This window comes from Nomascus leucogenys, chromosome 1a (assembly GCF_006542625.1).
Source record: "Nomascus leucogenys isolate Asia chromosome 1a, Asia_NLE_v1, whole genome shotgun sequence".
In the NCBI taxonomy this organism is placed as follows: Eukaryota; Metazoa; Chordata; class Mammalia; order Primates; family Hylobatidae; genus Nomascus; species Nomascus leucogenys.
Window position 1 is genome coordinate 77,337,539 of NC_044381.1, and position 18,236 is coordinate 77,355,774.

Here is an 18,236-nt window from a genome sequence, read left to right on the forward strand (position 1 = left end):
ATGGATAGATAGATAGATAGATAGATAGATAGATAGATAGATAGATAGATAGATAGACAGACAGATAGATAGATACTATAGATAGATGCTATTGGTTCTATTTCTCTGTAGAATACTGACTGGCTTTGAAAATTGGAGTGATGTAGCTACAAGCCAAGAAATGCCAGCAGGCACCAAAAGCTTAAAGAAGAAAGGAATGGATCCTTCCCTAGAGCGTCGAAAGTATGACCCTGCTCACACCTTGATTTTTGATCTGTAACACCAATTTTGGATGCCTGGCCTCTGGAACTATGAGAGAATGAATTCCTATTGTTTCAACCCAAAAAGGCTATAGTAATTTGCTACAGCAGTCACAGAAAACTAACATACCCTAGTTAATAAATTTCTTTATCACAGCATTTGGGTTACCAATTTAGAAATAACTTTACATGTATACTAGAACTGAAAAAGAAAGCAAATAAATTGTAGTTAATGACAGCCAGGTTTCTCACTGTCAGAGAGAGCAGTTACAAATAAACAAAAGGCGAATACTAGATGAACCTCTTGTTGCTGGAGTTATCAGTCTAAACTCGTGTTTTGTTTTCAGTAGTTAGATACACCAACAAACATGTATGTAGATATAGTACACATACATATATTTCCTAGCTTTGTCTACTGACAGATCCTAGCCCTGTCCACTGAGAAGCAGTTATACTCCAGGAACCACTGTCTGCTCATACATATACCTCTTGTGACAATAAATCAAGTCTTAACTGATTTTGGAGTATTACTCTTATATTCTTAGAATATCTTTTCTAATCATAGAGAAAAAATTCATCTAACCATATTAAAATAGATTTTTTGGACCTAAACAAAATTAGATATGCAGTGTCTATCTTTCTTCTAAATTTAACAGAGAGCTCTGGGACTAGACCCCTTATTTCTGAAATCTCATTGAATAGAAGTGGGAACAAATTCCTATTTTAAAGGTAATAGAAGATTTATCTCTAGGGTAATAATTCTCTTTTAAAAGTTATCTTTATAAGGCTATTTGATTACACAAAGTTATTTTTGTGATTTGTATTCGAAACACTGCATATGCCTCCACTAGTTGGATGAACTATGATATTCAAACACAAACAACTCTGGTTCCTTTCTCCTTTTACCTTACACTCAGATGATGTTCAATCAAATGTATTTCTTTTAAACAAGATATATTTTTCCAATTTAGGTGTCATCAGTATGAAACCACAAGACAATCAGTTGTTATCACCTGGAACGTATCACTACACACTTGGACCACTGCAATTGACTCCTAATTGGTTTATCCAACTCTAATTTCTCCTAACTCTGGCTGTATTGTCAGTTTAATTTTCCTAGTCATTTCTTTTCTCTTGAAACTCTGACATTAAAATATAAGTTCCGTATTGGCCTCAGAAACCAAGTCAAAACACTTCAAGATCCTCTATAAATCAGTCCTATCATATCTATTAAACTCAATTTCCTGATATTATTCTTCATTCCAGCTAGGTCTATTCTTTAATTTCCTCTACACATATTAATAGTAAACATGTGATTGCATTTTTCTTTTGATCATATTAGTCCCCTTATCTAGAAAGCTCTGTCTCCTTTACCAATTCAGTTAAGTTCTATTAATTCAATAATTGTTTAATGCAATCCTACTAAAGACTAGCAACTAGTTAGGTAATTAAAACATGAAAGGCTAAAAAAGCATCAATCTTACACTTGAAAATTTTACAATCTACATACCTGTAAAGTGCTAATTCAATTTTACCTCTTCGGTGAATCCTTCCCAGGTTTTCTAGCTCATGATGACCCTTTTTCCCCTCATTCTTAAAACACTTGGTCTCTTCTATAACAAAAGTCACATTATAATAATATAGTTATTATATTATTATAGCTGTAATATAGTTATATTATTGCTATAATATAGTTGTTATTATAGTTATAATATAGTTATTATAGTATAGTTATAATATCGTTATTATATTATAGTTATATTATTATAGTTATAATATAGTTATATTATTATAGTTATAATATAGTTATTATATTATAGTTATAATAGTTATTATAATGTGCTTTTGTTATTTCTCAAGTTTTGTCTACTCAACCAAGTTATAAGTTCCTAGAGTATAGGACCACGTCTGTGTTCTAGCCTTTTATATGCTGTCAAAATGCCATGTGCAAGGTAGATACTTTTAAAATACTTAGTTCGTATCACTTATTGATACATGATAAATCTAACCATACTGGTGTGCTAGACATTAAAGTAAAAATAAATCATGGAATCACTGAATCATTCAAGGCTAAAACTAGTTTTGAATTTCTCAATAAATAAACAAATTATAACTTTTTCTCCTGTCTCATATATAGCCAATGCCTTTATTATATAAAAACTACCAATTAATTTAATCATAGAGTCAATAAGATAAATACCTGTTAAAAAAAGAAAAAAAAATCCAGATTTTTAACTGAAATTTTCATCTTTTAAGCAGTTGTTGAAGGTTTGATGGTTTTTTTTTTAACAGAGTCTAAAATTTTCTTAAAGTCTATCACTAATTAGATTGCCCTTCTTTTTAAGTCTTTGAGACAGCTTAATGTAATACAACTGTGATAATTTGTAGACACCCTGAAGAAGCAGTATAGACTCTTACCCAAAATTTGATTTGCATATTGAAACTGATGATGCCACGCATCCCAATAAGGCATGAAAAGATTTTTCTAGTCATATATTAAGGCCTTCTGGGGAAAGCGGGGCAGGCCTCCTAAGCTGAACTGAAAAATAGCTTGAGAAGTAGAGAAAAAAGACTGGCTTTGGGTTTCTATGGTAGTTAGGGGGTGGGCTGGGTGGGGGCTCCCATATGTGGTTTGAACTTCCTACTGGCACCAAAGGAAGGAGCAACCAGGCTTTCTGATCAGCTTGGCCAAATGTGGGGCAGAATGAGAAAAGAAGGGGTTAGGTTTAAAAATCCATCAACAGTCATATCAAAATATGGAGTCAAACACTTTATTACTTGGTAACTCAATACAGCTAATTTACAAAGCACAAAATACAATTATATTGAGCAAAATATTTATAGAAGTTCATCAAATCTTAAATATCTTCACTTAAGCTATATAATTAATTGAGAAATACTGAACACAAAACATAAAGATGAAATTTTTGTTATTGAAGGAGACAAAATTTTAAATGTTCTTCAAAAAATATTTAAGCAAAAAAAAATTAACAGGATCACCACTGATACAACAATCCAATTTTCAGAAATTACTCTTGCCCTTCACATTTAATTTTTAGCCATTGAAAGCATTAGCATAACTCATAAAATTAGAATTGTACCATGTGTTATATTAGAAGAAAATAACACAGATTTTGTTATTAACATAAATTGTTTGAAATTATTATTACAGTACCACTCTGTATACTACATAGTGAAGCAGAAGTGATACCCAATAATTTTAAAAGAAATTTTTGGTAGCTAAAGTACACTTCAGCACTAACTCTGGAGTTACTACTGTAGTTCTTGTTCTTATCAAAGTATCAACAATACTTCCAGAAAAAAACCTTAGGTTCCAAGGAGAAGCAGGCTTAATATTTAAAATAAAGAGTAATGAAAAAAGCATCAAATTCTATTAAGATTAATAAAAGTTCTACCGGACCACGGCTCACAAAATCAAAACCAAAATAAATAATGATTAGTTAACAGCACACACAAAATCCAAAATATTCAGTATTTCAATATTTCAATAAATATAATCAAACAATTACTGCTTTAATCAACAAAAGAAAGCAGTCTTCATGTTTTAAGCAATAATGTAAATTTATGCCCTCATGAACACAGAACAGTAAAATAATTTAAGGAATTAATGACTAGCTCAAAAAAAAGTAAACTGTGTTGTATTTTGTGAGGAAGATGAAAAACCTTTTAAAGAAGAGGAAGGTATTGAATTTTGACCCTGTCCAAATGAAAATGGAAAACTAAAATCATCTTTTCCAGCTCCAAATGTATGAGTTGAAGTGTCTGATGGAAAAGAAAATGTAAAGCCATCTTCTCCTTCTGGTTTCTCAAATAAGTTTCCTAAGGAAGATAAACATTACAGTATCATGCTCTTCATCTTATATAAAATTTTTATAACCTACTGAATTATAGCATACTGCATACAATAAATATGGTAACACTGAATCAGTGTTACACAGGAATACAGGTATTTAACTGTATTCCTCTTAAGTGCAAGGCATTGTCCTTGGTACTATGAAGGTTAAAACAGACTCAAACTTAAACCCTATCTTCAAGTAATTTGAAGTCTAGTATATAAAGAACTAGTATAAAAAGTAAAAAGTAGAATAAAACACCTCAAATGAAGAGAATGATACAGAGGCACAGAAACAGAGATGCATAGGATGCATTAGAGTAACAGAAATCTATTCAGCTTAGCAGGAGCAGTGAGAAATAATAAAGATGTATTAAGTGGAAATTAATGAAGATGAGCTTGGAAAGATTGCTGAATGTCCCACTATGGAATCTGGACTTTATTTAGTAGATAACAAGAATTCATTGAAGATTTTCAAGCAGAGATATGACATGATTTGAACAGCTTCATAAGTATTACTCAGGAGAGAATAGGTATAAAGGCTGGAACAGGAGAGTCTAGAAGTGGGACTAACCAAAATAAAATAAAACTCTATTGTCCAGTGAAGACATAATGAAATGTTGACCTTATCTACAATCATAGCTATGGTAATGGAGGAAAAAATGCTGAATCTGAGAGATACTGTACAAGTTAAACTTATTCAACTATTATTTATTGAGTCACTACAATATACTGTTTGTAGCACTGTTCAAGGAAACTGACAGAACATTAAAAAGAGTTCTAAAAGGAATTTTTAAAATAAGCTTTAAATGTAGCTCTGGTTGATGAAGCCCAGAACTGCCATTAAGGAAAAATACTGTTTTTCACTTATTATGTTACTTATTAATAAAATTATAAATATACAAATATATTTTCAACATCTTAATTCTAATTTAAAATTAATGATCATTAAATAATTTTAAATCTATAGTAATGAAATATGTACTTGAAACAAGTTTTTTAAAATATCTATTTTTATATAGAATTAATCAAATAGCATATTAAGCAAAATAATTTACTTTGTATCACTTTGAATGTTTCATATATTTTTTAAATTTCATATATTTAATAACTTTATTTTTATTTTTAAACATCTCAATTATTTCACCCTAAATAGAACCAAGTCAACCAGCATAAGATGGGTGGATGGATGCATGGATGGACAGACAGATGGATAGATGGACAGACTGACTACAAGATACTTGTGTTCTTCCCCTCTCCCTTTCTCACTTTATTTTTTTGACTATGTGTATTTCTCAGTACACAGCCATATGACTTAAAGAAAAACTGGTATAATGTAAACACAGATCCAAAAAGAACTAAAATCTTGAATTTCCCTTTGAATAAATGAATTTGATTTTGTTTTTAATTTCACAAGAAGTTCATATGAAGTCTTCATAAAACTCATATGATCACTGTAAATAAAAGAACACATTACTGTGCAAGGCAGCATTATAGGTGCTATGGGGAATTCAAAGGTACATTTTAAAATCCCTGCCCTCAAAAAACCCGTGATCTAGAGGAGATTTTATATCTATTTATAAATAATGATGATAGAATGCTAAAAAGTATAAAAAAGAAGAGATATTCAGAAAAGAGAGGGAGAGATCTTTTTGAAAAAGAAGATTGAGGGGATAAATAAAAGGTTTTATGGAAGAGAATTCTATCTCGAAAGATAGAAAGAGATAGAAGTTGGGGATTGCAAGAAGTAAAAAGCAGGTAAGAAAGTGTGGGCATACTTGAGACACACTGAGTTCCAGAGTCTAGCCAAAGCACAGGTTACTCTTATAAGATAAAAGCCTTAAAAGGTATGTTGGGGGATGAATAGAGACTGGTTAATGAGTATAAAAATACAGTTAGATAGAAGGAATAAGTTCTAGTATGGAATTTAAGAATAAGTTCTAGAGTAGTAGTATGGTTTACAAGAATTTATAGTGTATTTTGACATAGCTAGAAGAGAAGATTTGGAATGTTCCCCACACAAAGAAATGATAAACGTCTGAGGTGATGGATATTCCAATTACCCTGATTTGATCATTACACATTGTATGCACGTATCAAAATATCACATGGACCCCATAAATATGTACAACTATATGCCAATAAAAAACGAAACAGGTAGTTGGAGCTAAATTAGAAAAGTAGAAGCATAATTTGATAGTCAGTGTGGGAGTCACTGAAGGTATCTGATTAGGGCAGTGACATGGCCAACATTATGGGCACTGAAGATTAATTAAGCTGTGATCTATAGGTAAGCTGAAAAATGGAAAACACCAATTAGGATGTTATTGTAACAGTCCAGGTGAACAGTAAGACTCTGAAATATAATGGTTTCAATGAAAATAGAAAATAAAAATAAATATTTAAGGGAGAGAACTGATAAAACTTGATGACTAGTTGAATGTAGTCACAGTCACAGAAAGAAGTTAAAATTGTTACTATGCTCCAAACCTTAAAAGCCAGAATAATGGAGATACCATCAGGGACGTCAGAAAGAGAGCAAGTTTAATTTCATCTACACTGAGTTTTTAATGTCAAAAGATGTCTAAAGAAATTTAAACTGTACAATCAGAAATAAGGTCCTAGAGTTTAGAAGTCAGTGCAGCAAGATATAAATTTGGTCATTATCTGTATGTATTATATTTGAAAACATTGAAGTGAATGAGTGTCAAATGAATGAGAATGTCAAAAAAGAGGATGTGGGCTGGGTGCGGTGGCTCACGCCTGTGATCCCAGCACTTTGGGAGGCTGAGGTGGGTGAATCGCCTGAGGTCAGGAATTTGAGACCAGCCTGGCCAACATAGTGAAACCCCGTCTCTACTAAAAATACAAAAAATTAGCTGGGCATAGTGGTGGGCGCCTGTAATCCCAGCTACTTAGGAGGCTGAGGCAGGAGAATTGCTTGAACCCAGGAGGCGGAGGTTGCCGTGAGCCCAGATGGTGCCATTGCACTCCAGCCTGGGCAACAAGAGCGAAACTCTGTCTCAAAAAAAAAAGAGGATGTAAATAGATTTAAATTTTTAGATGGTAGACATTTAATAAATACAATTGGTAGATTCATTCTGATCTCATAGCATTAAATACCATTTATAAAAATTCAAAAATCTGTGTGTCCATCTCATTGAATTCCAAATTCATATGTACAATTTCCTACTTTACTTTCACTTACGTATCTAATAAATAGGCTTTTCAATTAAAACACTTCCTAAATGAAACCCCTGGCTCCTCAATCTCAAATTACTCTTACAGCTTTCCATATTTCTATAAATGGCAACTCCATTCCAAGTTATTCATGTCGTCAAAACATGGCACAATCTTTGTTTCTCTCTCTCAATCCTTATATCCAGTCCATAAGCAAATTCTTCCAGCTCTATCTTCAGAAAACTTTGTAACCAAAATCTGACATGTTCTCACCACTTCTACTACTACTCATCAATTCTCACTTTGTATCATTTTATAGCTTCCTGACCTTTCCCTGCTTTTGCCCTTGTTTCCATACAGTCTGTTCTCCACATAGCAGCCAGAATAATTCTTTTAAAACCTGTCAGATCATTTCAGTCCTTTACTTAAAACCTTCGAGAGGCTTCCCATTTCACTCAGAAAAAAGCCCCTGAGTCCTTAATGATCTACAGGTCCCACATGATTTGCTCTCCATCCACCTCTTGGATTTAATCTCCCACCAGTCTCTCCTTCCTTATTCCATAAATCATACCAATTTAACTAATTTTCAACTAACATACTGAATATGTTCCCATTTCAAGACCTTTTTGCCCTTTGCTTGGAACACATTCCCCAGTAGCTTGTATATGCATCTCCTTCTGCTCAATGTTGACTTCTAGTGATGCCTTTCCTGACTCCCTTGCAATACAGCAATCACCTTCCCAATCCAAGTATTCCCTATTTCCCTTACTCTACATTACTTTGCTGCATAGTATTTATCACCAACAATAAGTAAAAAATTAACATCAAGCCTGGGAAGATTCGGGCCCACCTGGAAAATGACTTGGAGCCTGACTTCCCACAGCACTGTTTTCACAGAATTAAGGTAAACCCAGGATTTTTTATCTATCTAGTCTGCTGTGTGAGACTGCACCTGAATTAGAGGAGCTATGAGTTAGCATACAGGCCTTGGGCCTCATGACTAGAATAATACACAAGACTGGTGTGAAATTGAAGTTACAGCTCTCGTGTTTCAAGGTGACCTACATGCAACATGCCTTTTGTCCATAGCAGCCTGACATGTTCCTTGGGTGGCAGTGGTAAAAGAAGGTGTATTACTTGGGTAGTTGGTGATCCTCTCAATGAAACAAGGATGCTGTACCTACCATTATCTCTTATCTTGTATCATTCTATAACATAAAGGTAATATTAGATTTAAAATCATAATATGTGAGTCTGACTATTCAAGCCCATAACAACTGTTGTTTAGTGTACTATCTGATAAATTATACATTGATTTATTTGTCTATTTTCAGTTTATCCCACTAGAACATACACCATATGAGAATTTTTCATTCTTGTCCACTGTCACCAGAGCCCCAAAGCATACCTGATATAAAATATAATATACATACACATTTATATTAGTATGTTGAATGAATTAATCAATCAAAGGAAAAATGAAGAATATCCAATAAAAAGTATCAAAGACAGAAAAGGAAATCCAAAAATTACAGAAAAAAGATGGAACTAACCAACTATATCAAATGTTGCAAAGAGTCTTAATATGATAATAAATACAAGATATCCATAATGTTTGATAATTGGGAGGTCAACAACCTTGGAGAAAGTAAGTTTTAATAGAGTAGTAAGAAAAGCTAATTGCTTGAAAAAAGAAAGAAAAGAATATCAGTGAGTAGTGCAGAAATAACAGTAATTTCTAAAGAATAAAATGAGCACCTAAGAAAATAAGTTAGAGAAACTAAATACTGTACTAATGAGTTAACATGTTTTTAAAGGTAGCAAACTTCAAACAACTTACCAATCTCTTGCTCTGATGACAGAGGATTTAGATTTCTTGCAGAATAATGTTCATTAAACTGGAAAATAATTTCCATTAAATATTACTTGTGAAATAAGTAGGACAGTATATATAGTATATATATTTGAATCTAAAGCTTAGTTCTTCTAATACACAGAATTAAAGTAGACATATGGTACCTTTATATAGCACACTCTTATACTTAAAAAGATCTATCTTCAAAACCTGTCATTTACTTATATTAAAATAAGGTCTATTGATTTGATTCAGGCAAAATACATTGTACTAAAGATAGCTCCTACTTTAGAATCTTAATATGATATTTTGCTTTATTCTGAAAGCTTTTAACAAATCAGGTTGTTGGGTTTTTGTTTTGTTTTTTTTTTTTTGCCTATAAAAGTAACAGGAAGTGGATAGCTTCATGTCAGTTCAGATCAAGGTTTGCTGCCAAAAGTCTATTTTCTCAGTAAAACAGGCTTTTTTTTTTTTTTTTTTTATTATACTTTAGGGTTTTAGGGTACATGTGCACAATGTGCAGGTTTGTTACATATGTATCCATGTGCCATGTTGATTTCCTGCACCCATTAACTCGTCATTTAGCATTAGGTGTATCTCCTAATGCTGTCCCTCCCCCCTCCCCCCACCCCACAACAGTCCCCGGAGTGTGATGTTCCCCTTCCTGTGTCCATGAGTTCTCATTGTTCAATTCCCACCTATGAGTGAGAACATGCGGTGTTTGGTTTTTTGTCCTTGCGATAGTTTACTGAGAATGATGTTTTCCAGTTTCATCCATGTCCCTACAAAGGACACGAACTCATCATTTTTTATGGCTGCATAGTATTCCATGGTGTATATGTGCCACATTTTCTTAATCCAGTCTATCGTTGTTGGACATTTGGGTTGGTTCCAACTCTGCTTTTAAAAAAAAAAGATGAGATCATGATAGCATAGTTTTCTGTGCACCTTTTTCCTCTTCACATTGCATTGTGAGCATTTGTCCATGTCATTATTCTTCTAAAATCTGACTCTTTCCATGGCTCTATAATATTCCTCCAAATAGACAAACCAGACAGTTTCAACTATCCTTTTATACTGGACATGTAAGTTGTCCCAACTTTGTTTCTTATATAAAAGTCACACGTGAATAAACACTGTTATGCACAGATTCATGTTTCTTTGACAATTAATAAGGAAAGCTGTTTTCTCGCGGATTTTATAAGCCACTTGAATTTCTTTTTCAGTGAATTATCTATTTGTCAAATGGACTTTGCTCATTCTTCTATTGAGAAAGTAATTTTTTCCTTATTGGTACATATAAGCACTTTATATTCTAGAGATGTTAATTATTTGCGATCTTAGTGCAAATATTTTACATCTTTGTCATTTTGCCCTTAAAATTTTTTAACATATAGAAGTTTAGATTTTGTGGTCGCTTCCAAGATGGCCAAACAGGACAAGCTCCAGTCTGCAGCTCCCAGCGAGATCAACACAGAAGACAGGTGATCTCTGCATTTCCAACTGAGGTACCTGGTTCATCTCAATGGGACTGGTTGGACAGTGGTTTCAGCCCACAGAGGGCGAGCTGAAGCAGGGCAGGGTGCCCCTCACCCGTGAAGTGCATGGGGTCAGGGGATTTCCCTTTCCTAGCCAAGGGAAGCTGTGACAGACTGTACCTGGAAAAACAGTATACTCCTGCCCAAATACTGCACTTTGCCCAAGGTCTTAGCAACCAGCAGACCAGGAGATTCCCTCCTGTGCCTGGCTTGGTGAGTGCCATGCTCAAGGAGCCTTGCTCACTGCTAGCATAGCAGTCTGAGATTGACCTGCGAGGCTGCAGCCTGGCAGGCGGAGGGGTGTCTGCCATTGCTGAGGCTTGAGTAGGTAAACAAAGCAGCCAGGAAGCTTGAACTGGCGGAGCCCACCACAGCTCAGCAAGGCCTACTGCCTCTATAGACTCAAACTCTGTGAGCAGGGCACAGCTGAACAAAAGGCAACAGAAAACTTCTGCAGCCCTAAATGTCCCTGACTGACAGCTCTGAAGAGAGCAGTGGTTCTCCCAGCATGGCGTTCAAGCTCAGAAAATGGACAGACTGCCTCCTCAAGTGGGTCCCTGACCCCCATGTAGACTGACTGGGAGACATCTCCCAGTAGAGGCTGACAGACACCTCAAACAGGTAGGTGACCCTATGGGACAAAGATTCCAGAGGAAGGATCAGGCAGCAATATTTGCTGTTCTGCAATATTTACTGTTCTGCAGCCTCCGCTGGTGATACGCAGGCAAACAGGGTCTGGAGTGGACCTCCAGCAAACTACAACAGACCTGCAGCTGAGGGGCCTGACTTAGAAGGAAAACTAACAAACAGAAAGGAATAGCATCAACATCAACAAAAAGGACATCCACATCAAAACCCCATCTGTAGGTCACCAACATAAAAGACCAAAGGTAGATAAAACCACAAAGATGGGGAGAAACCAGAGCAGAAAAGCTGAAAATTCCAAAAACCAGAGTGCCTCTTCTCCAAAGGACTGCAGCTCCTTGCCAGCAATGGAACAAAACTGGACAGAAAATGACAAGTTGACGGATGCAGGCTTCAGAAGGTCGGTAATAACAAACTTCTACGAGCTAAAGGAGGATGTTCTAACCCATCACAAGCAAGCTAAAAACCTTGAAAAAAGGTTAGACGAATAGCTAACTAGAATAAACAGCATAGAGAAGACTTTAAATGGCCTGATGGAGCTGAAAACCATGGCACAAGAACTTCAGGACACATGCAAAAGCTTCAATAGCCGATTCGATCAAGTGGAAGAAAGGATATCAGTGATTGAAGATCAAATTAATGAAATAAAGCAAGAAGACAAGATTAGAGAAAAAAGAGTAAAAAGAAACTAACGAAGCCTCCAAGAAATATGGGAACATGTGAAAAGACCAAATATACGTTTGATTGGTGTACCTGAAAGTGACGGGGAGAATGGAACCAAGTTAGAAAACACTCTTCAGGATATTATCCAGGAGAGCTTCCATAACTTAGAAAGGCAGGCCAACATTCAAATTCAGGAAACGCAGAGAACACCACAAAGATACTCCTCGAAAAGAGCAATCCCAAGACACATAATTGTCAGATTCACCAAGATTGAAATGAAGGAAACAATGTTAACAGCAGCCAGAGAGAAAGGTCGGGTTACCCACAAAGGGAATCCCATCAGACCCACAATCCCATCAGACTAACAGCGGATCTCTCAGCAGAAACCCTACAAGCCAGAAGAGAGTAGGGGCCAACAGTCAACATTCTTAAAGAAAAGAATTTTCAAGCCAGAATCTCACATCCAGCCAAACTAAGCTTCATAAGTGAAGGAGAAATAAAATCCTTTACAGACAAACAAATGCTGAGAGATTTTTGTCACCACCAGGCCTGCCTTACAAGAGCTCCCGAAGGGAGCACTAAACTTGGAAAGGAACAACCAGTGCCAGCCACTGCAAAAATATGCCAAATTGTAAAGACCATCGATGGTATGAAGAAACTACATCAATTAATGGGCAAAATAACCAGCTAACATCATGACAGGATCAAATTCAAACATAACAATGTTAACCTTAAATGCAAACGGGCTAAATGACCCAATTAAAAGACACAGACTGGCAAATTGGATAAAGAGTCAAGACCCATCAGTGTGCTGTATTCAGGAGACCCATCTTACATGCAGAGACACACATAGGCTCAAAACAAAGGGATGGAGGAAGATATACCAAGTAAACTGAAAGCAAAAAAAGCAGGAGTTGCAATCCTAGTCTCTGATAAAACAGACTTTAAACCAACAAAGATCAAAAGAGATAATGAACACTATTACAAAATGGTAAAGGGATCAATTCAACAAGAAGAGCCAACTATCCTAAATATATATGCACCCAATACAGGAGCACCCAGATTCATAGAGCAAGTCCTTAGAGAGCTACAAACTCCCACATAATAATGGCAGACTTTAACACAACACTGTCAATATTAGACAGATCAACAAGACAGAAGGTTAACAAGGATATCCAGGACTTGAACTCAGCTCTGCACCAAGTGGGCTTAATAGACATCTACAGAACTCTCCACCCCAAATCAACAGAATATACATTCTTCTCAGCACCACATTGCACTTATTCTAAAATCGACCACATAGTTGGAAGTAAAATACTCCTCAGCAAATGTAAAAGAACATAAATCACAACAAACTGTCTCTCAGATCACAGTGCAAACAAATTAGATCTCAGGATTAAGAAACTACTCAAATCCCCACAACTACATGGAAACTGAACAACCTGCTCCTGAATGACTACTGGATAAACAACTAAATGAAGTCAGAAATAAAGACGTTCTTTGAAACAAATGAGAACAAAGTCACAACATACCAGAATCTCTGGGACACATTTAAAGCAGTGTGTAGAGGGAAATTTATAGTACTAAATATTCACAAGAGAAAGCAGGAAAGATCTAAAATCAACACTCTAACATCACAATTAAAAGAACTAGAGAAGCAAGAGCAAACACATTCAAAAGTTAGCAGAAGGCAAGAAATAACTAAGATCAGAGCAGAACTGAAGAGCTAGAGACACAAAAAAACCCTTCAAAAAATCAATGAATCCAGAAGCTGGTTTTTTGAAAAGATCAACAAAATTGATAGACTGCTAGCAAGACTAATAAAGAAGAAAAGAGAGAAGAATCAAATAGATGCAATAAAAAATGATAAAGGGGATATCACCACTGATCCCACAGAAATACAAACTACCATCAGAGAATACTATAAACACCTCTATGCAAATAAACTAGAAAATTTAGATGAAATGCACAAATTCCTGAACATGTACACCCTCCAAAGACTAAACCAGAAAGAAGTTGAATCTCTGAATAGACCAATAACAGGTTCTGAAATTGAGGCAATAATTAATAGCCTACCAACCAAAAAAAGTCCAGGACCAGATGGATTCACAACCTAATTCTACCAGAGGTACAAAGAAGAGCTGACACCATTCCTTCTGAAACTATTCCAATCAATAGAATAAAAGGGAATCCCCCATAACTCATTTTATGAGGCCAGCATCATCTTGATACCAAAGCCTGGCAGAGACACAACAAAAAAAGAGAATTTTAGACCAATATCCCTGATGAACATCGACGCAAAAATCCTCAATAAAATACCGGCAAACCGAATACAGCAGCACATCAAAAAGTTTATCCAACACAATCAAGTTGGCTTCATCCGTGGGATGCAAGGCTGGCTCAACATATGCAAATCAATACATGTGATCCATCACATAAACAGAAACAACGACAAAAACCACATGATTATCTCAATAGATGCAGAAAAGGCCTTTGACAAAATTCAACACCCCTTCAAGCTAAAAACTCTCAATAAACTAGGTATTGATGGGACGTATCTCAAAATAATAAGAACTATTTATGACAAACCCATAGCCAATATCATACTGAATGGGCAAAAACTGGAAGCATTCCCTTTGAAAACTGGCACAAGACAAGGATGCCCTCTCTCACCACTCCTATTCAACATAGTGTTGGAAGTTCTGGCCAGGGCAATCAGGCAAGAGAAAGAAATAAAGGGTATTCGAATAGGAAAAGAGGAAGTCAAATTATCCCTGTTTGCAGATGACATGATTGTATATTTAGAAAACCCCATCATCTCAGCCCAAAATCTCCTTAAGCTGATAAGCAACTTCAGCAGTCTCAGGATACAAAATCAATGTGCAAAAATCACAAGCATTCCTATACACCAGTAACAGACAGAGAGCCAAATCATGAGTGAACTCCCATTCACAATTGCTTCAAAGAGAATAAAATACCTAGGAATACAACTTACAAGGGATGTGAAAGACCTCTTCAAGGAGAACTACAAATCACTGCTCAATGAAATAAAAGAGGATACAAACAAATGGAAGAACATTCCATGCTCATGGATAGAAAGACTCAATATCGTGAAAATGGCCATACTGCCCAAGGTAATTTATAGATCCAATGCTATCCCCATCAAGCTACCAAAGACTTTCTTCATAGAATTGGAAAAAACTACTTTAAAGTTCATATGGAACCAAAAAAGAGCCCGCATAGCCATGACAATCCTAAGCAAAAAGACCAAAGCTGGAGGCATCACACTACCTGACTTCAAACTATACTACAAGTCTATATTAACCAAAACAGCTTGGTACTGGTACCAAAACAGACATATAGACCAATGCAACAGAACAGAGGCCTCAGAAATAACACCACACATGTAAACCATCTGATCTTTGACAAACCTGACGAAAACAGCAATGGGGAAAGGATTCCCTATTTAATAAATGGTGCTGGGAAAACTGGCTAGCCATATAGAGAAAGCTGAAATTGGATCCCTTCCTTACATCTTATACAAAAATTAACTAAAGATGGATTAAAGACTTAAATGTAAGACCTAAAACCATAAAAACCCTAGAAGAAAACCTAGGCAATACCATTCAGGACATAGGCATGGGCAAGGACTTCATGACTAAAACACCAAAAGCAATGGCAACAAAAGCCAAAATAGACAAATGGAATCTAATTAAACTAAAGAGCTTCTGCACAGCAAAAGAAACTACCATCAGAATGAACAGGCAATCTACAGAAAGGGAGAAAATTTTTGCAATCTACCCATCTGACAAAGGGCTAATATCCAGAATCTACAAAGAACTTAAAACAAATTTACAAGAAAAAATCAAACAACCCCATCAAAAAGTGGGCAAAGGATATGAACAGACACTTCTCAAAAGAAGACATTTATGCAGCCAACAGACACATGAAAAAATGCTCATCATCACTGGCCATCAGAGAAATGCAAATCAAAACCACAGTGAGATACCATCTCACACCAGTTAGAAAGGCGATCATTAAAAAGTCAGGAAACAACAGGTGCTGGAGAGGATGTGGAGAAATAGGAACACTTTTACATTGTTGGTGGGACTGTAAACTAGTTCAACCATTGTGGAAGACAGTGTGGCGATTCCTCAGGGATCTAGAACTAGAAATACCATTTGACCCAGCCATCCCATTACTGGGTATATACCCAAAGGATTATAAATGATGCTGCTATAAAGACATATGCACACATATGTTTATTGCAGCACTATTCACAATAGCAAAGACTTGGAACCAACCGAAATTCCATCAGTGATAAACTGAATTAAGAAAATGTGGCACATATACACCATGGAATACTTTGCAGCCATAAAAAAGGATGAGTTCATGTCCTTTATAGGGACATGGATGAAGCTGGAAACCATCATTCTGAGCAAAGTATCACAAGGACAGAAAACTAAACACTGCATGTTCTCACTCATAGGTGGGAATTGAACAATGAGAACTCTTGGACACAGGAAGGGGAACATCACACACTGGGGCCTGTTGTGGGGTAGGGGATGGGGGTAGGGATAGCTTTAGGAGATATACCTAATGTAAATGACAAGTTAACGGGTGCAGCACACCAACATGGCAGATGTATACATATGTAACAAACCTGCACATTGTGCACATGTACCCTAGAACTTAAAAGTATAATAATAAAAATAAAGAAATTAAAAAAATTAAAAATAAAATAAAATAATGAGTTAAAAGATAGACTCTCAGGCTGGGCATGGTGGCTCACGCCTGTAATCCCAGCACTTTGGGAGGCCAAGGCAGGCAGATAACGAGGTCAGGAGATCGAGACCATCCTGGCCAACATGGTGAAACCCTGTCTCTACTAAAGTACAAAAATAAAAAATTAGCCAGGCATGGTGGCATGCACCTATAGTCCCAGCTACTCGGGAGGATGAGGCAGGGGAATCACTTGAACCCGGGAGGTGGAGGTTGCAGTGAGCCGACACTGTGCCAACTGCAAAGACTCCATCTCAAAAAAAAAAAAAAAAAAAGATAGAATTTCAAGCCTCATGGCAACCTCAATCGAAAAAAAGACAATGGATACACCAAAAATAAAAAGCAAGAAATTAAATCACACCATCAGAGAAAATCACCTTCACTTAAAGGAAGACAGGAAGAAAGGAAAAAGGAATGAGATCCTGTCATTTGCAACAACATGGATGGAACTAGAGGTCATTATGTTAAATGAAATAAGTCAGGAACAGAAAGACAAACAACATATTCTCACTTATTTGTGGGACCTAAAAATAAAAACAATTGAACTCATGGAGATAGAGAGTAGAAGGATGATTACCAGAGGCTGGGAAAGTTGGGGGGTGGGGACTGGGGACAGGTGGGAATGGTTAATGGGTACAAAAACATAGCAAGAATGAATAAGATCTAGTATTTGATAGCACAATAGGGTGACTATAGTCAAAATAATTTAATTGTACACTTTAAAATAACTAAAAGAGTATAACTGGATTATTTGTAGGACAAAGAATAAATGTTTGAGGGGATGGATACTCTCACTTTCCATGATATGATTATTTCACATTGCATGCCTGTATCAAAATATCTTATGTACCCCCGTAAATATATACATCTACTATGTACCCATAAAAATTAAAAATAATTAAATAAATAAAATTTTTTTCTGATTTATCTCATGATTTCTTCTTTGATCTATGGCCTACATATTTAGGATTTTCTTAGACATCACATTGAGTTCTAATTTAATTCTGCTGTGGTCAGAGAACATACTCTGATTTCAATCTTTTTAAATTCATTAAGACTCATTTTATGGCCCAGAATATGGTGTATCTTGCTGAAGGTACCATCAGAACCTGAAAAGAATATATATGCTACAGTTGTTGGATGTGATGTACTATAAAGGTCAATTAGATCAAGGTGATTGATGATGTTATTCAGATCTTATTAAAGATCTTTACTGATTGTGTTGTCTAATTCTACCAGCTGCTAAAAGAGGAGTATTAAAAACCTCCAACTATGTTTGAATTTTTGTCTATTTCTCTCTTTAATTCTGTCACTTTTTGTTTCACGTATTTTGAAGCTGTTATTAGGCTTTACACATTTGTGACTGTTATATCTTCCTTATGAATTGACTTTTTTATCTTTATGAAATGTCCCTCTCATTTCTAGCAATATTCTTTAAGACTACCAGAAATGATATTAATATAGCCACTGTGACCTTCTAA

General features: G+C 35.6%; 1 protein-coding gene across 1 annotated transcript in view; it reads right to left on the reverse strand.

Moving 5' to 3' along the window:
- Positions 1-2,996: 2,996 nt before the first annotated feature.
- C1AH14orf39 (chromosome 1a C14orf39 homolog) overlaps positions 2,997-18,236 on the reverse strand; it is a 47,601-nt gene continuing 32,361 nt past the window's right edge. The window contains exons 17-18 of the mRNA XM_003267764.2: positions 9,113-9,170; positions 2,997-4,079 (exon numbers count right to left, since the gene is read on the reverse strand). Coding sequence (XP_003267812.1) covers positions 3,877-4,079; positions 9,113-9,170 — 261 coding nt within the window. The 3' untranslated portion in view covers positions 2,997-3,876. The remainder of the gene's footprint in view (positions 4,080-9,112; positions 9,171-18,236) is intronic.